The 26,795-nt window shown below is 51.5% G+C and overlaps 5 protein-coding genes across 5 annotated transcripts; 3 read left to right on the top strand and 2 right to left on the bottom strand.

The window, feature by feature from the left end:
• Positions 1–299: 299 nt before the first annotated feature.
• LOC135804555 (heterogeneous nuclear ribonucleoprotein U-like protein 1) lies at positions 300–3,745 on the bottom strand. Its single transcript, XM_065318446.1, has one exon. The coding sequence runs from the start codon at positions 3,618–3,620 to the stop codon at positions 771–773; it is 2,850 nt and encodes a 949-aa protein (XP_065174518.1). The 5' UTR covers positions 3,621–3,745; the 3' UTR covers positions 300–770.
• Positions 3,746–4,073: 328 nt separating this feature from the next.
• On the top strand, positions 4,074–7,007 carry LOC135804554 (uncharacterized). Its single transcript, XM_065318445.1, has 2 exons — positions 4,074–5,329; positions 6,067–7,007. The coding sequence occupies exons 1-2, from the start codon at positions 4,314–4,316 to the stop codon at positions 6,530–6,532; spliced, it is 1,482 nt and encodes a 493-aa protein (XP_065174517.1). The 5' UTR covers positions 4,074–4,313; the 3' UTR covers positions 6,533–7,007.
• Positions 7,008–8,083: 1,076 nt separating this feature from the next.
• On the top strand, positions 8,084–15,499 carry LOC135804553 (solute carrier family 53 member 1-like). The gene is made up of 2 exons (XM_065318444.1): positions 8,084–10,005; positions 13,997–15,499. The coding sequence occupies exons 1-2, from the start codon at positions 9,025–9,027 to the stop codon at positions 14,633–14,635; spliced, it is 1,620 nt and encodes a 539-aa protein (XP_065174516.1). The 5' UTR covers positions 8,084–9,024; the 3' UTR covers positions 14,636–15,499.
• A 1,196-nt stretch (positions 15,500–16,695) lies between these two features.
• On the top strand, positions 16,696–21,400 carry LOC135804551 (sushi, von Willebrand factor type A, EGF and pentraxin domain-containing protein 1-like). The gene has a single exon (XM_065318442.1). The coding sequence runs from the start codon at positions 17,231–17,233 to the stop codon at positions 20,846–20,848; it is 3,618 nt and encodes a 1,205-aa protein (XP_065174514.1). The 5' UTR covers positions 16,696–17,230; the 3' UTR covers positions 20,849–21,400.
• A 236-nt stretch (positions 21,401–21,636) lies between these two features.
• LOC135804552 (bone morphogenetic protein 2-like) lies at positions 21,637–25,648 on the bottom strand. The gene is made up of 2 exons (XM_065318443.1): positions 24,764–25,648; positions 21,637–23,306 (listed from the first exon to the last, which is right to left on the bottom strand). Exons 1-2 carry the CDS (start codon positions 25,158–25,160, stop codon positions 22,318–22,320), a joined length of 1,386 nt encoding a protein of 461 aa, XP_065174515.1. The 5' UTR covers positions 25,161–25,648; the 3' UTR covers positions 21,637–22,317.
• Between the last annotated feature and the right edge of the window lie 1,147 nt (positions 25,649–26,795).

The raw sequence follows: 26,795 nt of genomic DNA, 5'->3' as shown, positions 1-26,795 counted from the left end.
ATAGAAATGGAACCTTCCCAAAAAATTCGATTCCAGCAGTACCAAGCAGTCATAATCATCAGGCGACTACTGATACTCTCCTCGGTCATGTGCATTATCATCATCATCAGGAAGTCGTACAACGGTTTGTACAACTTTATCTCTTATTGGCGATGATGCCATCGTGAGAATAAAGAATTCAAAGACTCACAACGGTTTGTACGACTCCCTGATCATCACCACAGATGAAAAGCAGTTTAAGCACGCACAAGCAACATCATCCTGATGTCGCGCCATGGCCAGGCCGGATTCACAGGTCATAGCATCAACAAACGGTATTTTTTTCAATAGAAAGCCAGCCGTGCAAGAACTTATCCGGTAGGGCGCAAATGAAACTGGCAGAAGCAATGGACAATAACGTAGCAGACCACACTGTCAAGCACCTCAGCTGAGCACGATCCTATAAACACTGGCAGCTGTTACAAAGAAGTAGTGATAGAACACAAGGACACAGCGGCACCAATAAACAAAACAAAGCAGACAAAACGAGCAAAATCTGTACAGCAAGACGACAGCAAAACTGAAAATGGAACAGGCGTTGGTATTCCCCAAACTGACCTACAACAATGGCGCAGTAGCATCCACGGGAAACGGGAGAGGTACCACAGCAGGACATACCGGACAGGGTGAAAGCTGAAAGGATGAAAGGATCAAAAGATCTAAACTGTTGACAGTGATGAAAGGAATATAAAGAAGTCTGTGTTATTCTGGGTCGTAGGCGTGCTCAGCAATTAGCGATAGCCACCGCCATAGTGCTGCTGCTGCTGCTGACCGCCATAACCACCAGGTGCCTTGTAAGAGGACTGGCCACCACCGTACGAGGACTGCTGGTGCTGTCCGCCAGCGGAGCCACCGGCATAGCCACGGCTTGCCTGCTGGCCACCATAGGAGGAGGCAGCAGCAGCGCCACTCGACGCACCACCACCACGACCGTAAGAGCCACTGCTGCCGTACCCACTCGAGGAACCGTAGCTGCTGCTGGCGCCGCCGTAGCTTCCACCCGAGGAACTGCCATAACTTGCCCCGCCTGAGCCAGAGGAGGCACCATACGAGGAAGCGGAGGAGCTGCCATAGCTACTGCCAGTAGAGGCACCATAGCCGCTAGCCGAGCCAGCACCGTAGCTAGAACCAGTGGAAGAGCTACCGCCATACCCACCACCTGAGGATCCACCGTATGAAGCAGAGGAGCCACCATAGCCAGTTGAGGAACTGCTGCGGCCACCATAGGTAGCCGAGGAGCCGTAAGTTGAAGCAGCACGAGAACTGCCGCCGCCGCCACCATAACTGCTGCTTGTTGAACTGTAGTCATAGCGCTGCGGTTGGTAGCTTGATCCGGAGCTGCTGCCGCCGCCACCATAGCTAGAAGCACCTCCGCCGGAGTAGCTAGAGCCACCCGAGTAACTGCTTTGACCACTACCGTAACTGGGTCTACTGTTGTAAGCAGAGCCACCACTGCTAGTGCCCGAACTGCCTCCCCGATAACTACTAGCACCACCTCTGTAGCCACTACTACCGCTGCTGCTGCCGCCATAGCTGCTACCACCGCTGCTACTGCCATAGGTATCACGACGACTATAAGACGAGGATTCGTAGCGAGGGGGAGCAGGAGGTGGTGGTCGGCGGTCATAGCTGGGTGGAGCTCGACTGTACCCTGGGGAGGAGTAGCGGTCTGTGTAGCTACTGCTGCCACTAGCACCATAGTAACCACTGCCGCGAGATCGGTCGCCGTAGCGATCACCACCACCATAGCTGCTGCTTCCATAGTCACGGCGACTGCTGGTGTTGCGGAAGTCACGCGAGTCACGGCCAGATCCACGCCGGTCACGGTAATCATTGTCATAGCCTCGGTTGTAGCCGCCTGTGCTGCCACTGCTTCCAGAGTACCTTGGCCGCTTGGCACTTGGACCACTGCGAGACGAACTTTGCGCATCGGACTGCATCTCTTGGAGCAGCTGCTTGGATTTATCAGCATCACACTCAACATATGTCACAGTGGTGAAAGTACGTCCCTTCTGCGGAAGAACAAAGTTGGTGATCATACGGACGATGGCTTCAATAGGGACGATCTTTCCGGTTTCACGCTCGCGTTGTAGCGTGCGCTCGGCCAGCGCCGTGCTGGCAGGGAAGATGACAACAGCCTCACGGTGGCCATACTCGGCGAACGGTTGCATGCGGCGACGCTGCACCGAGTTATACACATTGGTCTGGTCCAGGATGTAGTTTCGGCGACGCTTCTCAGCGAGCTGTACCAACTTGTTCTGGACGTCGAGCGCAGTCTGCGTATGTGTCTGCCAGTGCTTGTGCGGCTGGGCAGCATCCATAGCGATGCGCATACGCTCCATGACGTGATCAATGCCAATCAGGTTGAACCTCTTTTCGGCGTTCTCGACTACGTGTTTCTTGGCCCAGGTAGTCTTGCCAGACGCTGGCAAGCCAATCAGCATCACAGCAGATGCATCTTCTACCTTGTCCAGTGGCTTGATGCCGCCACACTTAGCATCCTCATCCAGACTGCCAATACTAACAAAGCCTTCCGGGGCAGGGAAGCGGGCATTTTCACCATCGAAATCGGCCACAACCTTCAAGTTCTTTACCTCGATGTGCGGGAAGAGCGCGGTGCCGGTCTCAATGCTTTCTGGCAACGTGAACGCTACCCCTTGCGCCTCTCCGTTCACAAGGAATGAGATTGTTCTTTCCTCACTCTCTAGGTCTAGACAACAGGTCACTGAGTCTCCTATACCGTACGAGCAGCCATAGGATCGTACTTCCGAGTCGCTTACTGCATTACCCGCGGATGCAAAGCCAAAAGAGGCAGCCTCGTCACCCAAGCCATAGTGGCAAGTAGCCTGGGAAAAACCGACACGAACGCCCCAGGGCTCGTCCATTTCCTCCTCGAGCGTCGCTCCTTCTTCAATCGTGACATGGAAAAACACTTTGCCACTCTTCGGTGCCCAGTTGGCCCTAGCACCGCCCCAAAGCCTGTACAGACCACCTGCAACTTGCGTACTTCCTGTTAAGCCATCTACCTCCAGTCGGAAATGAAGGTCGGAATTGTAACAATCCAGGACTACAGAATTGGGATCCCGGTCCTCCGGTTGTGTGGGCACTTCCAACATATCACGTTCATCGGCAACAGCCTCATCCAACACTTGCATGGACTCCTCTCCAGCGTCTTTCTCGGCCTCCTCCGAGGCTTTGCCGCTGTCCACCGGAGCGTCTTCTTGCACTTCACTTTCCTGCACTTGCTGTGTCTGCTCAGTGCTTTCATCATCCTGCATAGGCTCATCCACGTTTTCAGCTGACTCACTTGCCACTGGTTCTCCATTTACGGGTGCTACAGTCTCGTCATCGTCTGCTTGAGGAGCAGGCTCGGATTCTTGATCCGCTGATGCGTCCACATCATCTTCTCCTTGAGATTCTCCATCAAGCACACTCTGGTCAGGTTGTTCACCCAGAGCCTCGAGGAGACGATCCAAAAGTTCGCTTTTCTTGCCTTTCGTGTCCAGGGACCTTTTCTGCAGCTCGGCTTTCAGGTCTACGACCTTCAGCTTCTGCGCTTCCGCTGCCGTTAATTCAGACATGCTCTCGGATTCCAATTTCCGACCATATAGATGAACACAACAGGTCCAGCAATATGAAAGATTCGGAAACTTCAACGAAGAAGACAGAGCTAGAGAACAAACAAAATCATGCAGGGCGTGCAACAAAAATCCCGAACTTTTTCAAAGCGATCGCTCTCGACGGATCACGCGTGCAAAAAGCTCAGCAGATCTGCAAAATCAAAGATGGCGAAGGCGCGCGCTCGGCGCCCAGGCCCACACGGTACCGGGGCCGGGGGCCGGGCCGCGGGGTACATCTCTACGCCCGCGCCGGCCGACACATCTCCAAACGCCCCCGCCTGGCCCTGTAGTGTACGGGAGTAGGCTGTACCAAGATCGTGAGTGTAGTATTTCAGTGGCCTACCACTATTACGGCACAGTAATGCCAGTATCCGAAAACATAATGACTATGTCATTGTATTTTTTATTTCCCTGATTGAACTATTACTAGTTGAATACTAATACATGTAGTAATACCGAGTAGTCTAGACTACAGACCGTAATACAGTCTGTAAAAAAATACTTGGACTGTTGGAGGAACAAAAGTATCATCGTAGTGAAGAACTCGAAGCAAACAGTACAAAGTTTTGTACTAGTAGGTAGTGTGCGGCTAGTACTAGCACTCTACACGGTTGTTCTCCAGTCTGAGTGACAAACTAGTTTAGTTTCTCGAAAATGAAGCCATGTGTTTGGTTGTGGATCTGCGCGTGTGCGCAAATGGCACTAGTTTGGAGCGCGCACAGTGGGAATGCTCAATCTCCAGCAGCCTCCATTCCAAGGCCTTCTGAGCGACAGTTGCACTGGCAGCGCAAGGAGCTGATCATGTTCCTTCACTTCGGGGTCAACACCTACACTGGTAGGGAATGGGGCCTGGGAAATGAGAATCCCAACATATTCCAGCCGGTCGACCTGAACACAACTCAGTGGGTTGACGCGGCGAAGCGGGCCGGCTTTAAGGAGATGATTCTGGTGGTGAAGCATCATGACGGGTTCTTTCTGTTCCCTAACCCGTACACCAACCATACCGTGCAGTACAGTTCATGGCGTGACTACAAAGGTGATGTCGCCGCTGACTTTGTGAAGTCGTGCCACGACCTTGGTATGGATCCGGCGTTCTACCTATCCCCCTGGGACAGGAACTACTACAACATGACCTGGAAGCCGTCCTACAACGCATTCTACGAGAAGACCGAACAGTGGTTGGTGACGCACTATGGCCAGTTTTACGAGCTGTGGTGGGACGGTGCCAACGCGGTGGCCAATCGCTCCGTGCTGTACGAGTGGGACAAGTGGCTGGACATACTGCGCAGCAGTCAGCCCAGCGCAGTCGGGGGAGGCTGCGGGGGCACGGGAGGCGTGTTCGACTGCGGACCTGACACGGCATGGATTGGCAACGAGGGCGGAAAGGCGCCCGAGACCGTGTGGAGCTGGCACACCGCTAGCATCGAGTTTCCCACCGCAGACAAAGCACCCGTGTACGGTCCATACTTCTGTGATGTCAGCATCCGTCCTGGCTGGTTCTGGCATGAGAATCAAAACAATCAGCTGAAGACGCTCTCGCAGCTTGTCGACATCTACTTCCAGTCTGTTGGTCACAACTGCAATCTGCAGCTCAACGTTCCACCCAACAAGTCAGGACTTCTTCAAGATGGCGATGTTGCTCGCCTTCTGGAGTTTGGAGAGTATATCAGGTAAGCTGGAGTCGCCGGTGTCATCTGAGCTCAGCCCCTAAACTACATTTTGAACTTGTTGTCCCTGGAGAGGGGGTCAACAGACCTGAAACACTCTGACCCAGTGCGGTACACGCGATATGTGCCCTAAATAGTAAATAGTTAGTACGAAAAAGTCAAAAAATACCCAACACGATTTCCTCATTCTGCTGCTGCACAGGAGTATCATGTTTGAAAAAGGCCTAGCCCTGGCAATGGTGCCATTCAATGAGCCGTTATACTAGGCAGATAGCTGTATATTACTACTCACTGTTTATAGAGGTTAAGCTTTGTGTTGAGTGGTAAACGAGTGTTCGTGACGCTACTCCATACAAAACACCTCGTATGATGTCGTCGTGTTCCCTCTTGAACAGCCCAGCGCAGTGATGGCTGCGAGGGAGCACATTCCCGTTGAAAAGGTGGCGTACGTGCAGCCAACCATGGCTGTGTCCACTGGATGTGAACTCCATTCACTGTTCAGCGGAATGTTTTAGAAGTGATGACGGTATAGGTGGGCGTCCAAGTCAGTGTCTGTATGTGTCTGTTGTCTAAAAATGTAATACAAAAAAGGTGATTGCTGCCATCACTATCGGCAGCATCTCATTTTCAGCTGCCGCTTGAAAGAGTGGGATGGTCTGGTAATGCTTGCTGATCTAGCAGCTTTTGAAATAAACAGGCTGATTGTCGATTTGTGTTTGTGTTACTTCTAACTCATCCAGCGCTATGTACGAAACAGACTTTGCTGCCGGTGGGAATGCCACAACATCGAGTGCGGTTGCAGGCCATCCAGGCAAGGCCGTGGTAGACCCTGATGTGGACACGTACTGGCAAACGGAGGCTGAGGACAAGGACATGACGATCACCTTGGAGCTAACCGGCCAAGCGAACGGCGCAGACAACAGCGCCGCTGCTCCAACAGTGTTCAATGTAGTCATGCTTCAGGAGTACCTGCCAGAAGGCCAGAGAGTTGCCCAGCACATCGTGGATATCTCCAATGATGGCAAGGGCTGGACAACTGTAGGACTCGGCACCACCATCGGTAACAAGCGTCTCTACCGTCTCAACGCCGACACCACGGTTCCAAAGATGCTGCGCTTGCGTGTGATGGCAACATCGGGAAGTGTTGGCTCGCCAGCCATATCTCGGTTTGGACTCTTCAAGGCAGGACCTCTCACGGAGGAGTAAGTAGAGTCACTGTGGTGAGTGTTCAACTGCCGCCTCTTTCTTGGACTCCATCTCCTGGTCTGTGCAATTTTTTTATGTGACCAGCCATGCATTTCCGTTTCCTTTCTATTCAAGCAGCGAACAGCTATATCTGGCATTGAGTATTTACATAGTCATGTAGCTGACAAGGGTCATTGTTTTTCCTTCTCTTTAGTAGCTTGGCAGCCATGCAGGTAATGGTGGTCTTACACTAGAAAATAGTAGAGGCACTAGGGCTTCATTCCAGCTGTGTTAGAAAATTATGATGCATGAATTTCTCTCCCTCTATATCTCCTTTAGGCCATGAGTAGGATTTTCTCAAGCTTAAAAAAAAAGCTTACGATTGTAGTGCTTCCACGCTTCGTGGAATGCTTCATTTCCTGTAAACCTTCAAGTCTACTCATAGATGGTTGTACCACACTGTACACTCTCAATGATTATTATGTAAGTGTGTCCATTCTGTGGTAGGTCATTGGAGTGTAATGGTCGTCTAAAGTAGTAAAGTTTGCACGTCCGCGTTACCACCGGTTATACAATTGCGTTGAGAAACACAACCAGCTTAGGAAGTTTCGCATGTGCCAGGCCACCACCATGCCTGTGCTACCAGGGTGGCAGATGCAGCGCCTAACGGCGAGGGTGAGGTGGTAAGTCTCACAACCAATGCCCGACAAGGGGGCTAACCTCATGGATATGTTACCCTCCCTCCGAGTAGTGAGTACCCAGTTGACCGTGGGTGTCGGCGCAGTTCACTGCATGTAAAGTGGTTCACGCATGCATCACCGCATTTGCTAGCACAGTACACGCTCCCTGCTCCCAGCGCGGGTCTCGAACTCGGGACCTTGTGATTCGCAGGCAAGTCCACAACCACTCGGCCAAAGCGCTGGTTCATGATAATGGTCGTCTACATATTAATAATACTACAACTGTGGGTTGTTTTACTCACGGTCAGGGGACAAAAATAATCTTTTTGTTCTTCTTTTCCTTATGGTGTTGATGTCCACTTTCAATGCTAGCAGCTGGACTCTGCACTGCTGCAAAAAGCCACCTGCTGAGCTCTATGTGACTGTGTGCGTGACACACGTGTGTGCGTGCCCCACTACTCTCTTCTGATTGTGGCTCAATAAAAATACCAGACCTGATATCATTTTTGAAGCTGCTAATTCCGTCACTTTCCGGCCTGAGACGAGGAGTGACACACACGTACACACACCGTGACCACCACCATGGTGTTTTTTTCCGGAGTGTTGGTGTATTTTGTAGATCATGATGACCCAGATCGACCCAAAGTAGGCAGGCAGATTTTTTTGGCATGCATGCCGTCCTATGCGCTAGTGCAGGCCACTTGATCACGTGTCATGATGTGACATTGTCTGCAGTTCTGCCACTGCACTGGTACTAGACTACTACTAGTACTGCCTCTGTGGTTGCATGGACCACAAACTGACTGAACGGATGAGTGATGGTAAAATCATGCCCATGATTATATTCATGGTATTTTAATAGTATGCTGCCATTTACAAAATTATTTACTCCGACGTTGCCAATCGACGCTAGCCCACAACACACAGGTCCGGTGGCTAAATCAAGTAAATGCTTCACCTGCAAGATTTCAGGCTGCGGTAGACCATGGTAGACTCGGCCAGTGCAGGGTACTGGGTAGGCTAGCCCATGGCCATTCCGATTATTCCGAAGGTTCCACACACAGGTCTATGGGAAATGTCGAAATACTTCGAAGTAATAATAATTGTCTTTACCATTCGGAAACTTTGTGCAAGGTGAAACTGATTATTCCTGGACCTACTCAGCACTGGACACTGAGAAAAGCGGACACCGCTATTGCAGCGCAGGAAGAACTAGTCTCAATGCCAACAGCTCTGCAAAGACTGCTGTACAGTGAGCAGTACATGTATGCTGGACATCCGTCATCGCCGGGTAAGGACTAAAGCCAAGGCCAAGGGCAATCTGAACAAGTGCACTGCGCTCTGAGGTTTTCATGAGCTAACCGTTCTGCTAAAGCCAGTAAGTAAAAAGGCTGTGTCGGAGCTGTGCTGTCGTGAAACGTCGGATCCGTTTTGCTGTAGCGGTGATTACTAGTGCTACCCGCTAGCCTGAGTAGCAGTCCCACTAGCCTGTGAGGCTGTGTAGCAGTCCCAGCACAATCACGACGTCAGTGTGCATTTTACAGCTGTTGCATGGCTGTTTGAGGGCTCTTGTGGGTGGTGTTCATGAATGAGACAAAGTCAGCCTGGCCCAGTGGATGTTCATGAGTGAGGCAAAGTCAGTGTGGGAAATGACACGAGCACATACACTGTGCATGTACAGGTAGGTGCCTATCTAACATTACATACGGCACTGGGCACACGTCAGTACGAACGCTGTGCGTAATTGGAGCGGCAGCCAGGATAGAAAATAGCGAGTAGAGTACTGGCCGCCGCGCAGTGTGTTGCATTGGCTCGAGGACGGCCACGTGTACGATGGACGGTCACAGCTTGCTGCATTCGGTCTCACTGGAACCGTCCGAGGGTGACCGTGAGAGTTTGACTGATGGTGTGAGAGTTCAGCGGCGACAGCAGCAACCGATGTCGTACCAGCAGTACCATGATGAAGCACAACAACGAGCGGCAGCACCCACCAGCACCAACACCATGACCAACTCATCATCATCATGGCACTGGAAAGCCAGCGCCGAGCTGCGCCAGAGGCAGGTGTCGACGGTGAGGCGCTCCCAGCTGCCCATTGCGGCCATCGTCGCCAGTCTCGTGTGCACCGCCTTCGTGCTGCTGGCCGGCAATGGCACGACGGAGATGCTGTTTGTGGAGCTGCGGATGCTGCGCGGACTGCTGCTTCTGTTGCTTCTACTCTTCCTGCTCTCTATCAACATAGTCGTGTGGCGTAAGTATAACATTGAATACAGGCGTATACTATGCCTGGACGAGCCATTGCCAAGCTGCTACTGTATAGGGAAACGCCGCCGCGGTGGACAGTTGGAAATGAATGGAGCGGCACGCAGCATGGGTGGCAGGGATGGCGATGGCGATGATGACTGTGATGAAGGCGTTCCGGTGGTTGCCAAAGTAGCCAGTGTTCTATCAATCCTGTGGATTATCACCGTACTGATCGTGATCTACACGTGGGAACTCGACGGTCTGACCACGGTCAGCCAGCATGCACCGTTCACACTGTGGCTGCTGTGTGCAACGCTATTCTGCCTGCCCGTGGACGTGCTCTACATGCAAAGTCGCTTCTGGCTGTGCCGTAAGCTGTGGCGCATCATCACGGCACCCTTCCACCCGATTCGCTTCGTCGACACCTGGGTAGCGGATCAGCTGACCAGTCTGCCGCTAGTCTTCCTCGACTTTGAGTACACGTTCTGTCAGGTTTCCCAAGTGCATTGGCTTGGTGGCTACCTTGACGATCAGAGCGTCTGCTTAAATCCCACCATCGGCGCTAGGCAGGTGCGTACGAGTGTGTTGTCATGTTTACTGAAGTACTTGAAGTACATATTATAACTGTCACTGTGTGGATGTGTGTAACAAACTACTGCCCTGCTATTACCCCCGCACACATACACATGCCCACACACGCCCCCCCCCCCCCCTCCCCCCCCCCCCCCCCACACACACATGCCCTCTCTGTCTATTTCCCGAGGACCGCCGGAGTGAAGTCATAGGCCTGATTCCCAGAATTGTCAAGCCACAGCCAGCCTGTGTTAGGCTGGGTGAATGTATCGAAGTGTACAGGTTTGACAATATTCGATTGAATATTGCATTCTCTTGATCCGACCTTTGGCCAAATCAAACTAGTATCCTTCCTATCCTGAAGTGGCAGAAGGCAGACAAATTCATGTCGACAAAACCCATTGATGAGGTCTATCACTGAAAGTCAGTCTATACCAGTAGCTGTAAACTGCCTGATATTGCGATGTTTCAAAATTTTAATGTTTGCAAATATTCGCAACTTACTTAAGGTGGCAGCCTGGTCGTAAAAAAAAAAATTCACGGTTCGCGTGAGACTCGGCCAAAGGCCCAGTTTTCCGCATCCGCAGGAACGCCACCACCCTCTTGGATCAAGGCGCAGATGCAGCTCCTAAGCGGTGGGAGGTGAGTAGATCAGACCCACCACAAAGTGGTCAAAGACCGAAATCCCATTCACTGCATCCATGTTTCCCTCGTGCCAGGCCACGAGTTCCCAATTAACTGGTCGTAAAATCACTGAAAAATCGAATTAGTAAATTCATACCGAGTGCTACATCAGTTGAAAGAGCATGAACAGCTGCAAAATCTCTGAACATTTGGTCTCGATCGGACCAGCCGTTCAAGAGTTATGGCCGAAAATGTGCCCTTGCAAGGAAAGATTTTTTTGTTGCACGCTGTCATTTGTTGGCAGCACTGTATTTGAATGTGAGCAGACCGTGCGCAACTTGTCGTATCATGGAAACACGCGAAAGTGTGCAGAATTTTGCTCCAAGTCCAAAAAATCACGTTAAAAAACCACGTATCGGGCTGCAGGACTTTTGCCAGCACCCTCGTGACGTTGCAGATATGTGGCTTGATTATTGTAGTTGACGTTGATTGAGTGACTTTGGCAAGTTTGAGTCGTGTCAAGAAGTCAGGTAGGATTCAGCACCAGGCAGTAGTGGAACGTGAGTGGTAGTCTTTGCCGATTTTGGAGGGTATCCTGGATTCGGTTTGAAGCGCTGTGGAAATGGCTTGCTGTGGAGGTCCCAGCCGCTGGATGTTGTATCAAAGGTACGACCTCGTAGCACGCCCTGAACCTAAAAAAAATCAAAAATTGACTTGCGTCTGTGGGAGTCTGTGACAGAACGCCCACTTCTGCCGTTGTGACAGATTCCAGGGCCACGTTGAAGGGCCCGATCCCACCACCCATGGCTGCTTCTGGATGTTTTTTAGGTTTGGATCCTGCGCACGGACAGAATTGGCTAGAAAATGTGAAAAAAATTGTAAATGTATTTGTTTGGCTCCTGGGTGGCTTGCCATCCGTGGCACTATGCCGGAATTTTGAGTTTTTCCGGCCTGCAAAGCCTGTCAGTGAGGCGCAAGAACTTTTAAGTCATGTCAAGAGGGCCAGCATAGTGGCAGGAGTGTGTGGTGCAAATTTCACTCAAATCCATTGAGAGACACCAAAGTTACGGTCAATTGAATGCCATATGAAATTTAGGACCAGGCTGCTACCTTAAAGGGGAAGTATACCCTAAAATCAAATTTTCACCAGTTGTAGTCTTCGGGGTGCTGAGTCGAATGGTCTTGGTCCGAGGAAGCTGAGACGCTCCCTTCCTACTTGAATCCCAATCGAACTCGCGCACTTCCACCGAAACTGGGTGACTGCGCCCTACTAGATGGGGATTTCTATGCAAAATGTCACTAAAAGCGCCATTTCGTTGTTATAAAAGCACGCATGACCGCGATTGGCCCATATGTTGTAGTCTTTTGGACGCTGAGTCGACTGGTTTTGGTCCGAAAAGGCTGCGATGTAGCGTTCCTCCTTTATTCCCAATCGAACATGGTTGAACAAGCGGTCACGTGCTTCTGCGTACACCAGTCACCTGGTCACCATGCCTGCAGGGTACAACTTACTAGCCTGTTTGACCTTTTTTGGGTGCACTCCTGTCACTCGAGTTGAACTCGAGTTGAACCTTGGTGTGAAATTTGTCGCCTGCTGGCGTGGTGACCAGGTGATTTGGGCACCCAGGAGCACGTGACCGCTTGTTCAACCATGTTCGATTGGGAATAAAGGAGTGACGCTGCATCGCAGCCTTTTCGGACCAAAACCAGTCGACTCAGCGTCCAAAAGACTACAGCATATGGGCCAATCACGGTCATCCGTGCTTTTATAAGAACGAAATGGCGCTTTTAGTGACATTTTGCGTACAAATCCCCATCTAGTAGGGCGCAGTCACCCAGTTTCGGTGGAAGTGCGCGAGTTCGATTGGGATTCAAGTAGGAAGGGAGCGTCGCAGCTTCCTCGGACCAAGACCATTCGACTCAGCACCCAGAAGACTACAACTGGTGAAAATTTGATTTTAGGGTATACTTCCCCTTTAAGGTAGCTCAAACCACTTTGGAGGTGAATAAAACTTTTACAGAAGAAATGCTGTTTTCTCTGTTCTAAGTTGTTCTCTAGCATGCATAGACTGCGGAAATGACATTCCTATGGGGGATACTTATGCATTTTGTTGTACTTATGGCCTCTTGAAAGTACGAAAAACGCAATTTTCGTACTTTCAAGAGGCCATAAGTACAACAAAATGAAAATAAAAATACGAAAAACGCAATTTTCGTACTTTCAAGAGGCCATAAGTACAACAAAATGAAAATAAAAATACGAAAAACGCAATTTTCGTACTTTCAAGAGGCCATACGTACAACACAATGCATAAGTACCCCCCCCCATAGGAATATCATTTCCGCAGTCTACGCATGCTAGAGAACAGCTTAGAACAGAGAAAACAGCACTTCTTCTGTAAAAGTTTTTTTCACCTCCAAAGTGGTTTGAGCTACCTTAAAAGTAAGTTGCTCAGTCAATATTAACCAACGTGAAATTCAACTTCAATGGTGTGTGTGTGTGTGTGTGTGTGGTCGCTGTGCTCGACTAGCATGTTTCCTGATAAAATAGCTGGTGGTGAGACATCGTGATTGACATGCGTGATTGACATGCGTGATTGACATGCGTGATTGACATGCGTGATTGACATGCGTGATTGACATGCGTGCATCTGCTACAAAAAAGACACCCTTAGCAAAAAAAACGTTATGTTGTAACGGTATTACCGTAAGGGGGAAAATACCGTGATTTGGGTTCGACCTTTAGCAAGACGCACGCTATTTTTAGTACGCTGTTGCCACGAGAATAGCTTTATTTCGCGCAGTACAACCATTTATGTCACCATATACGCGATACAAGGTGAAATGCGTACGGACAATGCAATATTTGGCCGAAAAACGTACCGTTGGTCACAACGATAAATCAGCCCCCGTAACGTTTGTACGCTGCAGCTTCAACGCTATTTGGGTGATAAAGGTACGAGTACCGTAAAAAAATAGCGTTATCGTTGTTTGCTAAGGGTGTCTAATAATTTGTTGCCGTTACTGTAAGCTGCCAAATACATGTATGTGGCAAATACATGTATGTGGCAAATACATGTATGTGGCAAATACATGTATGTGGCAAATACATGTATGTGGCAAATACATGTATGTGGCAAATACATGTATGTGGCAAATACATGTATGTGGCAAATACATGTATGTGGCAAATACATGTATGTGGCAGTCGTTAGTTACAGTAAACGACATCAAGTTATTTTTGCAGCTGATACCCGCATGTCAGCAGATATAACAATAACGTTACAACATGTTCATGCACCCTTTAGCAATGTACGTATATACATGTGCTGTTGTTCTTCTGCTGGTACTACTTGCTGTGTAGGTAATCAACATTCTGCCATCCTGGTTTCGACTGGCCCAGTGCCTACGTGCGTTCTACGATACTCGCAAGAAGGCGCACCTGCTGAATGCTGGAAAGTACTTCTCCACGTTTCCCGTCATCGTCGCTGCCTCCCTGGTCGCCGAGGCGCGAGAGAGCCGACACGACTACTACACGCTGGCCATATTTGATCTCTGGCTGGCGCTGGCGCTTATCCACGCCGTCTACGTGTTTGCCTGGGACATCGTGATGGACTGGGGCCTGTTTCGCTACCAGGGCACGAGCGTGTCGGTTCTGCGGCCATGCCTGCTGTACCGCCGTCGCTGGCTCTACTACTGTGCCATGGTGCTCGACATCGTGCTCAGGTTTGCGTGGACCATGAAGATGTCGCTCAACGTCTCCATCTGGTTCGGCTCCGACATGCTGCTGCTCTTCCTGGGTGCCAGCGAGCTGGTCCGCCGCTTCGTCTGGAACTTCTTCCGCCTGGAGCACGAGCAGGTGAAGCACTACGAGTCTCTCCGGGACACTCTGGGGGGCGCAGGCAATGAATCATCGCCAGGTGAGAGCTATGTGAACGGTATCAGTCTTGAAACTGATGAGGATGCTGCTGATGCTGAAGTTGACGATAACGATGGTTTGTAGCTAATCCTCAGCAAAGTCCTGCGTAGCTGCAGGTGTTGTTAGTAACCAATAAGTTTGTATCAACTGGAGCAGAACCCACTGGAGCAGTATATTCAATAATTATAAGAATTGATAAACGGCGAGATAATTCTCACACTTGACATGTAACGTCGACATAATAATTATATCAATCAAGTTGTAACTAAATTGAGACCAGTCCACTTGTCTTGAAGCCGCAGAACAAAGTCTGTGTCTGTACAACATAAGTACAGTCATACTAGTAAGTGAATTTTACCCCCCCCCCCCCCCTCCAATTTACTCGGTCCTGACGGCCGCTACCTCCTAAAAACACTTATAAAATGCAGATGCAGGTTGCAGAGATAAAGCTCACTAAGTCTCGTGCATGACCACTCCGACACTGGCACTGTGGCAAGTGTCGATCAGGGAAAGCCCCATTACTGGCATTAGCCACATTCACATGCTCCTGTACAACACAGCGCACTTTAATTTGAAGCAATCTAGCCGAAATCACACTGAGATCAATCTAACTGTTGAAATCAAGCAACATTGTAAATATTGTTGTGATCACCAGTAACCTAGCTCAAGCCATTCAATATATTGCTGACGACATTACTGTGCAGTTATGCTTTCTAGTTGTGAAATGTGACATGACCTTCTGATGACAATACTTATCTGTGATGCTATTCCATATGAATCCTACTGGCTAGGAATTTGATAAACAGTTTCTGTTGATATTACCGCGCATCACATGTACTAGCAAGTAACTCCTAAATGCCATAGCAGCAAGAGATAAAAAAATAATAATTATTAGTAATTCACTGATCATCAACTCCCTCAACTAGAGTGACTATGTTATGCCTTGGAGCTCCCTACGTACGAGTTTGCGCGCGGTGTATTCGTGCGTGTGTGTATACGTGTGGGTGTGGGGTGGGTGGGGGGTACAGTGAGCCGGGGCTGCATCTCACCAGCCCGTGTAAGTTAGTTTCACAGGAAGCGCGCTTGGCATGATTGACAACCTATGTATCTTGCTGGTCATTTACCATGTACAACGCTGTGCGAGCGTGTTAAACTGGGGTGAAGGCTGCAATGAACCTCTTCATTTTTCAGTCACCAAAATGTCCTGCAGAGATGTAGACATGTTTACTGGTGGAAGTGTGCTGCAATCGCATTTTAATTCTTTGTTCGGCTTTCAAAGTGCAAACCCAACTTACTGCTGTCATTGTAAAGACGAGAGCGTAAAGACGTTAATTGCTGCTCAGGGACTGTGCACATAATGGTGGAACTCAGGGTTTTTTTTAGGGGGGGGGAGGAGGAGTACATGACTGTACCCCTTTTACCGCAATGCGCCCTCCCCCAGTCCCCCAGTCCCCCAGTCCCCCAGTCCCCCAGTCCCCCAGTCCCACACTGCAGCGCATGCTTTGATCTATCGGTACCGTGTGAACTAAGGGAGTACAAAATTAATCGTATTTTGCTACTCTCTGGTGGATTCTACATGGTGCGAGCCATGCCTGACCATGCAGGATGCCTTGACGCCGCCAATGACGGTGCCATGCGTTACTGTATTTGCATCCATTCAAATCGTGAATGTGAATGAGGCTGTCCAACCGCCCTGCTTAAATTGAGCAGGCCAGTCTTGCTTTGCGCCGAAACAGGTTGATCGCCATAGCACCCGTCCCAGATTTTCGCCATCACTGCACTGGCATGGCATGCGGAGACCATAGCCACAGGCACAGTACGACTCCAAGGGAGTGAGTCGCATGACTCGTAAAATCCTTTTTTTACGACTCCCTGGCGGAGACTAGACTGTCAAATGAGGACGCCTGCACCAATGACTATGTCAATGAAGAGCCATGCCAGCTAGTACTAGATCTACAGTGTCATCAACAGGCAGCGCGGAATAGTTCCTCTCTATCTTAGTATCTACTCTTCGCAGCGCTAACCATGCGTCTGCCTCGTCGCGATCGCAGGGAAAACTATTGTTACATAATCATTGTACTGTGGGATTGTCGGGTTCAGTTCATGCACCAGCTGAGCAGAGGCAGCAAGGCCTCGCAGCGCCTTGTGGCGCTGTGCCTGCAGCAGGCGATCTAGCATTCTAGGTGCATCTGAATGGACGAATGAGGAAGATAAGCTGCTATCCAGCTTGAAGACGGCATGTTGTGGTTAGAGGAGATCCTGGTAGTCCAGACAAACTGCCAAGCCACCTCCATGTCAGCAATACTTCAAGTACTACTGCCAATAGCGACAGAGGCGGCGCGGCAGCAGTCTCTGACTGAGCCAGGGACGTAGCTGGATCGCTCGAGTCGACGGAGACAAAAGGAGACTCGGACTGAGATCCTAGGTGGCGAACGCTCGGGCTTCCATTCTTTACTCGTACGCAGGGTTTCGGTAGTCCTGTCGTCGAGAAACTCGGAGCGAGCCTGTTGGAGATTATCATCCTCTCGGACAGTCTGCAACTCGCCATCTCTCATCGCCCGGTGAAGGGCTGGCCTTTCTTCCATCGTTTGCGAGAACGTGTCATCAACTGACGAAGACAAAGAACAGGACGGGTTTCTTGCACGAGTGTAGTGGCGGTGTGTGGCAGCAACAATCGCCATGATGGTGTTGTCACTACACGCCAGTGTTCTGCTGTTACTCGTGGGCGCTAGCAGGGTAGTACTGGGTGCCAAATACCAGAACACGGACCTGGATCCCAGCGAGTGTCAGCCACGCTGCGAGAACGGAGGGACGTGCTACCAGAGTCATTTGTACGTGGGCATTGGCTTCTGCAGATGCCCACCTGGGTACGAGGGTACTCTGTGCACGGAGCAAGTGGCCCACCGCCCCACGCCCGCTGCACCTACACAGGTGCCGCCGCAGGAGCCATTGGCGCCGAAGATCGGCAACAGCCGGTGCAGGGGAGATCACGACTGCTTGAACGGCGGCTCCTGCTTCGACGGCTTCTGTTTCTGCACCCAGTTCTACACGGGCGTCAACTGCCAGCTTTCACAGGAGCGCGATCCGGCAACGGAGGCGCCGCCACCGGTGGCAACAACACGTCCAGCTCATCGCCAGTGTCCGGCATACTGTGTGCACGGCCACTGTGACACGACACTGGGCAAGTGTGACTGCCAGCCGGGATACGTGGGGCAGCGGTGCGAAACGCGCTCCGGCGGGTGCAGATACTCTCTGCACACGTTTGCGCTGAGCTGCTCGTGCCTCGTCGGCTACGGCGGTCGCTACTGCCACGAGCGTGTCACCTGTCCCGCCCTGGCCACTGTCATCACGTATGGTAGTGTTACGCTCAGCAACGGTGCCGGTTCCCAAGGTGAAGCTCAGCCGTACGGCACCGTGGCACGTTACTCTTGCGACGCGGGTTACATTCTCAGCGGCGACGCGACACGCACGTGCCAGAACGATGGCAGCTGGAGTGGCGCCGCTATGCCGCGGTGCGTTCCCGCTCCGACCACACAGCCGCCGCGTCCAGCATGCTACGGCCAGTGCGTCAGAGGCAGGTGTGATGACGCCACCGGAAAGTGCCGCTGTCCAGCCGGTTACCACGGCGATCGCTGCAATCAACAGTCGGGCAGTTGCCACTACACGGTGTTTGGTGTCCGCTGCACGTGTTACCCGGGCTACACTGGTCAGTATTGCCAGGACAAGGCCGTAGTGAAGTGTGTCGGCCTGTCCGCAAACCTGCAATACGGACGCGTTACCTTCAGTCAAGCGGCCGCGCAGGGAAGATACCGGCAAGGCACCAGCGTCCGGTACTCCTGTGGCAAGGGCTACGTCCTCAGCGGCAGTTCATCTCGCTTCTGCTCCCGCAATGGACAATGGAACGGTACATCGCCGATGTGCTCGCCGGTCCAGTGCAACTACTTGCCGTCTTCCCTGGTCTATGGCCGCGTCACGTTCACTATGCCAGTAGTCCAGGGCAGATACCCATACAGCACTATGGTCAGCTACTCGTGTGGCAAGGGATACGTTCTGGCGGGAAGCCCTCGGCGACACTGCGGTCATGATGGCCAGTGGAACGGCACGTCCGCCTCGTGTTCGCCGGTGAAGTGCGGGTACTTGCCGACAATGCTGCAGTACGGTCGCGTTGAGTTCAGCCAAGCGCCGCACAATCGTGCGTATCCGTACCAAGCCTGGGCGAAGTACTCCTGCGGCAAAGGCTACGTTCTCCGAGGCAACAGTCACCGTTATTGCTCGCAGGACGGCAGTTGGAACGGCAGCACACCTTCCTGCTTTGCCGCCAGCTGCAAAGCACTTCCGAATGTGCTGCGCTACGGTACGATTGTGTTCAGCAATGCTCCAGTCAAGGGGCTGTACCGGTACATGACCAAGGCCACGCACTCGTGTAGCAACGGCTTTATTCTGCAGGGCAACGCTAAGCGCTACTGCCTGGACAATGGGAACTGGAATGGCACGATGCCCGCCTGTGTACCTCATCGTCCTCAGCCGCAGATGTGCACTGCCCTCAGCGCACCGGCACACGGAAGCGTTCAGTCCAACCAGTATGCCATTACGGTCCTGACGGTGTTCAGCTGTGACGCTGGCTATCGCCTGTCTGGCAGTGTTGCACGCATCTGTCTGCCATCCGGCCAATGGTCAGGTACCGACACCGTGTGCACTGCAGTGCTGTGCCCAGCCCCCGGCAGGATACAGAACGGTCAGATCAGCGGATATCAACGCTCGGTGGGCAGCGTGATCACGTACACGTGCCGGCAGGGTTATTTACTAATGGGTGCTGCGGAAATCCGGTGCCTGATGGACGGCCAGTGGAGCAGCAGAGCTCCGGTGTGCGTGCCACAAACCACCCAGATTCAACAGTGCTGTGCTCTGGACATCGTGCCCAATGCCATTATCAGCAGAGGTCAGGGGCTGAGGTACATTGGAGCACGCGTCCTGTACCGATGCCGTCCCGGCTTCCAGCTTCAGTCCGGCACGCTGGGACGTTTCTGTCAGGCCAGCGGCGTTTGGTCAGGCTCTCCACCGCAGTGCGTTCCTGAGATCAGCTGCCCAGATCCGGGTACGGTGGCCAATGCCCAGCGCAGCGTGTCCGATCCACAGTACACTGTCGGCAGCACAGTCAGCTTCATGTGCAATGCAGGCTACACGCTGACGGGTGCCAATCGTCTGGTCTGTACTCAGTCGGGTCAGTGGTCCAGCCCGCTGCCCGTGTGTGCAAGCAAGGTGACGTGCGACGGGCGCTTCGTAGCCGGGCAGCAGGTCTACATTAGCCCAGGCAGGAACCAGCCAAAGGCGGCCGACTTCATTGTCGTCGTGGAGGAGAGCCATGACCTGGCGCTGGAGTACAGCTCCCTGGAGCAGGCCATTGCAAACATCGAAGCCAACCTAACGAGCATGGGCGTAGGCACTACCAGTGCCCTACGTAATCAATACACGTTAGTGGGCTACGGTCAGTCAGAGGCATCCGGAAGGAGTTGTGTCAACCGACTGCTCCGGGCATCCAACGGCAAGACCACGTTCCCCGCCGAGTTCTTCCCGTCTGCCGCATTCGGCCTGATTCCGGATCGGTGGAGGGCGGCCAGTCGAGACGCCTACTCGGCAATCGCGTATGGCCTGACAATGGCAGATCTGCGCTACGGGCCCAACATTGCCCACAACCTGATCTTGTTGACGTCGTCTGATCGTGGTGTTCCATGTCCACCCGGGATTAGCCGTAATGCCACCGCCCAGGCTCTTCAGGCCAACGGATTCCTGGCCAACTTCATTGTGAACCAGCAGCTGCTAGCCGGGTACGACAAGGAAGAAGACGTCTTTGCCATCCGCCGCAGCCATAGCGATGGCTCCGTTTCCGCTGTTCTCCGCAACAAGAAGTCCAACCTGCGCAAGGTCACGGATGTGTACGTCAACTTCACGCGCAACTCAACGGACAACACAAATGAGGACTACACCCAGCTGGCGCTGGAGAACGGCGGCATCGTCTGGAACCTCAACATGCTCAAGACGGGCAGCATCAACGTTGAGAACTCGTTCAAGTTCGCCTTCCGCACGGTCAAGTCCAGCGAGGTTTACCTCCAGGCCCACTCCTGCAAGACCTGCACGTGTCTGGAGTCAGGTAACATGCAATGTCAGCTGGTAGCGGACCAAGATGAATGCCTGGACAGATGTGTACTGCAGCAGTCTCCCATTGTTCCGGCCAATGACTGCTCCATGATCCCTCACGGCGACCGCATGTGCATTGGCGATTCTATCTGCAACTTCTAGTCATGCTTAAAACGAGACGTTCAATCGAAAGTAGCACCTGGATTTAGCCATACTGGTGATTGTCGGACTCTTTTATCTCGACTTACTCTGGGCATTTGCATGCCTTCTCCTCTGACCACGTACTCATGATTGAGTCAGAATTTCTGCTGATTGATGATATCTTGGCTGATAGTCATTACCACGTTCTTTTCTGCCTTGATAAAGTGAGTTCATAACTTATGTAGCTCAGTGCCAGCTATCCCATGATGATGCATGCAAGTCAGTCTCTTCAAAATCTACTTGTACTCCTGATATCAACTATGATGATTTTCCAGCTCTGTCCAGGGTGTCTGGGAACTTATGTGCGGGCATGATGCGCTTTGTATAATAGTGCTGTTTCCACAACAATGGTTCATTTTAGGTTGTGTGAGAAGAGACATATTTCTCGCATGGATGAGTTGCTTTGCATCCTCTAGCTTCACACGGCATTGGCTCTTCCTCTTTCTGTCCTATAGAAGTTGTAACTTGCTCCGCGGGGGAAATCCCTTCCGTTGCTTCTCTGTGCCAGTGCAAGTCTCGTGTACTGTGGTGACGGTGTGTGCAGCATTTGGATTTGGAACTGTTCTTTTCTTTCCAGAGCCGAGGTCCTTCATGCATGTCCCTGCTGGCTGTATTCCTACAATGCAATTGTAGGATGAATGTGATATCCGCCAGGTTGCCACAGTGACTTGCTGCATGTGCAATGGTTGCATGGGTCGACGTTTAAAAACGCCCATGTCATTGTATCAGCTTCCATTCTGATCAGACTGTTGCATGTGGACACAGTTCAGGTACTCAATTTGCAATGACAAAAGTATGTATGCATGTACCGATATCCTAAAAGTGTACAAAAAACATTGACTGAGTGATCTGCATGCAGGCTCAACATCATTTACTACTCGAAATGTGTACTCATTAAAAACGAAGACATGTTTCAAGAGTACGGGGGGGGGGGGGGGAGCTACTTTAGCAAGGGAAGCGGACATAATAAACATTCTGTCAAATCTCTGCATAAAGACATTGTGAAGGGGAATACATACAATGCTTGAGTGCCTTGCAGACTCTATAAGACCTGCTGCAGAGTCGTATCTCGTGAGCAGAACGTAGCCCGTGATAAACTGGAAACTTTGGAACTGCAGCTTGAGTCAATTTTTCAAAAATCTATTGGTGGTTGCTGGCAGAGTCATTGGTAGGAACACCAGTGTCCAAGTCTTTTGTGTTATTATGTTATCTATAGCACTGACCTGCCTGTAACTCATAGTACTACTGATCATGAATATACTGTACTGCTATCACTGCTACGACTACAGTACCTAGGCAGCCGAATGCTATAAAATTAATGTGAAATCAAAGCTGCAGAACATCACAGTAGGCACCTACACAGGCATGTACATGTACATGCGGCAATCTCCACGAGATCATACGGCAGTGTTTTAATGCGGCCGGCTTTCTTACGCACATCCGCACTGACGTACCTTGAGGTCACGGATAGGTTTGACGACCGTGCGGCCTCTCGAGTCAAGGTAGAGCACTGTCAGCAGCGTGTAGGACAGTGGTACGCACTTGGGCACGGGCAGCTCGGCGTTCTCGACGGCTAGGCGCGCTTGCAAATGTGCATGACGAGTGACCGTGGTCTTGTACTTGTCCTGCAGCCTGCTGATGCCGTTTGCGTCCAGGTAGCGGCGGGCATCCACTCCGCCGTGGACGAGTGGAAACTTGCAATCACCGGCACAGTACCCCATCTCAAACTTCATGGGGGCGATGATGAACTGGCCCCAGCCCATGGTATCCACGTCGAACAACTGACAGTAGGAGTTGCACTGGCGTGCAAGCCTGTTGAAGTTCGTGCCGTCCGGGTGAGGCAGACACTGTTCGTGATTGACCAAGTGCTCGTTGGTTGGCTGGTCGGTGTCGGTGTCGCGGCGCAGACGTGCCTGGTGAAGACTGTGCTCGGACACGCGCTTCGTCTTCTGGTGCGAGTACGTGTACAGCACTGGTGGGGCGGTCCTCTGCTCGCGCGGCACTGAGAAGTTGAGCTGCAGCTCCTTGAGCACGTTCTCCTCATCCACCACGGAAGGGCCTGGAGAGACGCGCAGGTTGAAGCTGTGCAGTCCCGTCTTGTCGCCGCCAAGCCACCGCTGAACAAGGCTTGTAACGTCAATAGCACACCACTCCCTGCCGTGCAGGAAGTAGAAGCGGACGGCGTCCGTAGCAAAGTGCTCATTAGCATCGTGTTTGCTGTTTCCGCCGCTCTCCCTATGATAGGCGTCAGTGACGGTCACCGTCACCAGCGGGGAATCGTAGGGATTCTCCGACATCACGCTGGCCACTAACTGAGGCGACATGAGCAACTCGGCCAGAGCAACGTCTTCTTCCGCCGGCCAGCCTCTCAGGTCCACCGTGAACATGTCATGCTGTTTCTCTCCACTATCCGATCCCTCTGCATGCGGCAGCACAGAGAAAACGCAGGAGGAATGAGTAGAATCAATAGCTTGCCATCATCACATGCACAGTCCTACATCACGTACCCACACATACGTGTACTTGGGCAGAGGCACTCGGACGCATGCCTGAACATGCCGAAATTTCCGCATCCAACATGTACGTGGAATTTGTACACGCCCAACACACATTGCACATGCATACTACATCGTACACGTCATGTAGATCATGCTTGTACATGCAACAGGTGACATTGTTTTCGATGGATGATTTAGGTGCACTAGGCACTGTGCTAGCGTTTCCAAGAAAGTAACAAGCAATGACAACAAAATTCACGGTTCGCATGAGATTCGCTTAGAGACCAAGTTGTCCACATCCCTAGGAACGCCATCACCCTCAAGGATCAAGGCGCAGATGCGCTCCTAAAGCAGTGGGAGGTGAGTGGATCAGATCCACCACCAAAGTGGTCAAAGACCGAAAAAAAAACCCCATTCACTGCACCCATGCTTCCCTCATGCCAGGCCACCAGTTCCCAATTAACTGTGCGTCGCAACAAATTTGTTTGCACTCTCCTCGCCAAAATGTGCCTAGGGTAGTTTCCAGTTTCTCGGCATGCTGATTGGTGGCACGGCACACGTTATACAGTCTTTGCATACATGCCGCGCCGCCGGGTTCAGTAACCCCCCCCCCCCCCCCCCCCGCATAGTCCCAGTCAATAGTTACTCAACACAACTTTTTTTCTTACATTCAACAAAGTCTGTAGTTACACTATACTGCTTTTGAAGTCTGTAGTTACACTGTACTGCTTTTCTTCTTCTTTCTTTTTTACTGTTACTTGCAAGTATAAGAGCTCATTCAGCTGTGTTCCATAAATCCATTCAAGGTACATGTATCCAGTCATGTAGCTGACCATCCCATGCGGCGTAGAAGGATAGACTGTCATCTGATTGGACTTGACCTTCAGGTCACAGGGCCGGCGCCACTGGTACGGCCGGTACAGCCATGGCCGTACCAACTAATACTTCCCAGAAGTCGGTCCACGTGGAACGTCCAAAACCGGGGAGAAAAGGTTTCCATGTATGATTTTGTACAGGGAGTCGCCCAGAGTGCAGGATTAGCCGTCTAAATTCCAAAAACATTCTGGGGGAGGACCCCCAGACCCCCCTTAAAGATGGCCCTTCGGCCGCACCACTCCGCGGAAGCAGCCTCTGGCCCTGGGTCATATCAGACGTCTGCCACCTTGGTACATCGGGCATCGTGGTGGCCTGACACACCCGAATCATCCCAAGCAACTGTTTTTTAAACTGGTTGTGTATACTAGTACTACTGCAGGACGCGAATGCGTGAACTAGTTACTTGACCTAAACTTACTTTCACACCGGACGTGCTAGGATTAGGACGTCCGGTAGTCACCTAATTTTTGGTGTCACCGCTAACAGTAAGATTGTCACTCACCTATTTCCTCGATTATGGAGTCATATCTTCTGAGGATGCTGTTCGCCGAAGTAGTAGCTGACTCTCCGTCGAACGGTGAAAGTTGGCCGAAGGTGGGCTGCCTGTCCGAAGTTGTATCATGTGTCTGGTCAGCATTGTCACTGCCTTGTGATGATGGCCTGTTCTGGGCGGCCGCCGCAGCCGCTCTTCTTTCCAGGCTGTCAGCTTCGTCCACCGTCAAGCCAATGCCTCTCGCCACGTGCTTTCGGACAAGGGCAATATCCGCGTCCTCTTCCGACGAGTGGCGTGTCTTGCTCATATGCACGCGTGCTTGTGAGCACGCGACATAGCAGGCAACGACCACTAATGACAGCCTCACGAATGGAGTACAAGACAACGACATTCCTCCGTTTCGCATGATGGAGCGCGGAAACCTAGCCAATCGCGCACGCGTGGGATCCGGAGCTTCACTATTTTTTAGTTTCGGCTACCCCTAAATCCGTCCCTCCGTCAGTTCGTCGCGGAAAGTCGCTCCAAAACGCACGAACCTTATAGTTTCGACTACGGCAAGCTTTGGTGTGAGACGTGGGCAACGATGTTCGTCTCCTAACTTACCTAAGTCCGATCAGTCTTATCCGTTATATTAGCACTGCAGAATGGTTTGTTGAGTAGCGACAAAAAAATGCCGCTTCTTGAAAAGCAATCACATGTGCACACTGACCACGCATTTCATCGCAGGCCAGTTTTTGACCCAGTGTTTTGACTGGAACACTGCAAACAGAGATAGTCAAAATACACACAATGCGATAATATCCAACCCAGCTTGCTTGACGTTACCCATATCCAGACGAGAAAATCTCAGCCGATTATTTCCGTGACACTTGATGAAAACACTGTGCATATGTGGAGGCGTTCGAGTGGTGGCCCTTGACTTTCCACGAGCTACGAAAAGAGTGTGGTTGATTTGGTTCGGGGAGGGCCCGGGCTTTTACTACACGACTCCGTGATTTTGGTTGTATTGGTGCAGCCCGCGGGATCGAAGATGCTGTCAATCAGGACAGGAGTCGTATCGCCTACTATCGGGCGGCGGGTGCAGTGCTGTCAAAAAAGTGTTTCATGATTCAATCGGTGCAGGGCTACTTAGGCTGCGGCCGGCCCTGCGGGCTAGTGCGGCGCTCGGTACGTACAATAGAATTAATTCGTTGTTTCGGGTCACTTCACTCATCCGTACCAGGGTCGGTCGGTCGGGTTTATTTTATTTTATTTTATTTTGGTTACTGCCATGTACCTGATGTACAGTGCTGTTAGCTGAAATCCGACCCCTCACCGGTGCGGTCACATCGCAAAGAATGTGAACCCACCGCTCAGGGGGTCGGATTTCAGTTGCCAGCACTAGCACTGTATAAAATGTTCATATATTATCGAATAGCTTTTGTCCATCAAGCCAGTCGATTAAATAATTATGACTGTAGTCGACGATCCTGTAATATTGTCCCATCAGACCCAGGTCCCCTCCAGCTCCACTCACCACTGCTCCAGGACCAGACCTTGGCCTCGCTGGCAAACGAGTCCGAGGAGCAGCTCTCACCTTGAAAACGTCTGTCAAAGAGCGACGCGGTGGCGGAGCTGATGCTGTTTCAGGACCGATTGCGGATCGGAAGACAAACATCGTCACCAAGCGCTTCATCCTGTTATTTTATTTAGCTGCTTCTGAGGTCGATGTCTGGACTGCTAGCTATTATTAGGCGCGTGTGGTACATGTACTTTGAAGTAACATTGTTAGTAGTAACAATAGTCGAGTCATGTACATAATCATTTGCATGCACTATAAAAAAACATTGTGCGGTCGGGTGAACCGAAACAACGAAATAATTCTGGGTGGCCTAACCATTTTACCGTCGGTAGATCTACGTAGCCTAGGTCATCCGGTGGCGCTATGGCCGGGCCGGGGATGATCATCCACTTAGACTGCGAGGCCAGATCCTCGGCTCTATATGTATACACGCATCGTAGATCTACGTATACGACGTAGTCTACCAGTACCACCTCGAAG

The sequence above is a fragment of the Sycon ciliatum genome, chromosome 1 (genome assembly GCF_964019385.1).
Source record: "Sycon ciliatum chromosome 1, ocSycCili1.1, whole genome shotgun sequence".
NCBI classification, from domain to species: Eukaryota; Metazoa; Porifera; class Calcarea; order Leucosolenida; family Sycettidae; genus Sycon; species Sycon ciliatum.
Note: the sequence above shows the minus strand (reverse complement) of the source record. Positions and strands in the feature narration are given on the sequence as shown.

Excerpts from the sequence above, each read along its gene's own strand:
- LOC135804553 (XM_065318444.1), top strand. The coding sequence starts at position 9,025 with ATGGACGGTCACAGCTTGCTGCATTCGGTCTCACTGGAACCGTCCGAG. Across the intron at positions 10,006-13,996 it reads CCACCATCGGCGCTAGGCAG|GTAATCAACATTCTGCCATC; the intron begins GTGCGTACGAGT and ends CTTGCTGTGTAG.
- LOC135804554 (XM_065318445.1), top strand. The coding sequence starts at position 4,314 with ATGAAGCCATGTGTTTGGTTGTGGATCTGCGCGTGTGCGCAAATGGCA. Across the intron at positions 5,330-6,066 it reads GAGTTTGGAGAGTATATCAG|CGCTATGTACGAAACAGACT; the intron begins GTAAGCTGGAGT and ends TAACTCATCCAG.
- LOC135804555 (XM_065318446.1), bottom strand. The coding sequence starts at position 3,620 with ATGTCTGAATTAACGGCAGCGGAAGCGCAGAAGCTGAAGGTCGTAGAC.
- LOC135804552 (XM_065318443.1), bottom strand. The coding sequence starts at position 25,160 with ATGCGAAACGGAGGAATGTCGTTGTCTTGTACTCCATTCGTGAGGCTG. Across the intron at positions 23,307-24,763 it reads CTCCATAATCGAGGAAATAG|AGGGATCGGATAGTGGAGAG; the intron begins GTGAGTGACAAT and ends TGCCGCATGCAG.
- LOC135804551 (XM_065318442.1), top strand. The coding sequence starts at position 17,231 with ATGATGGTGTTGTCACTACACGCCAGTGTTCTGCTGTTACTCGTGGGC.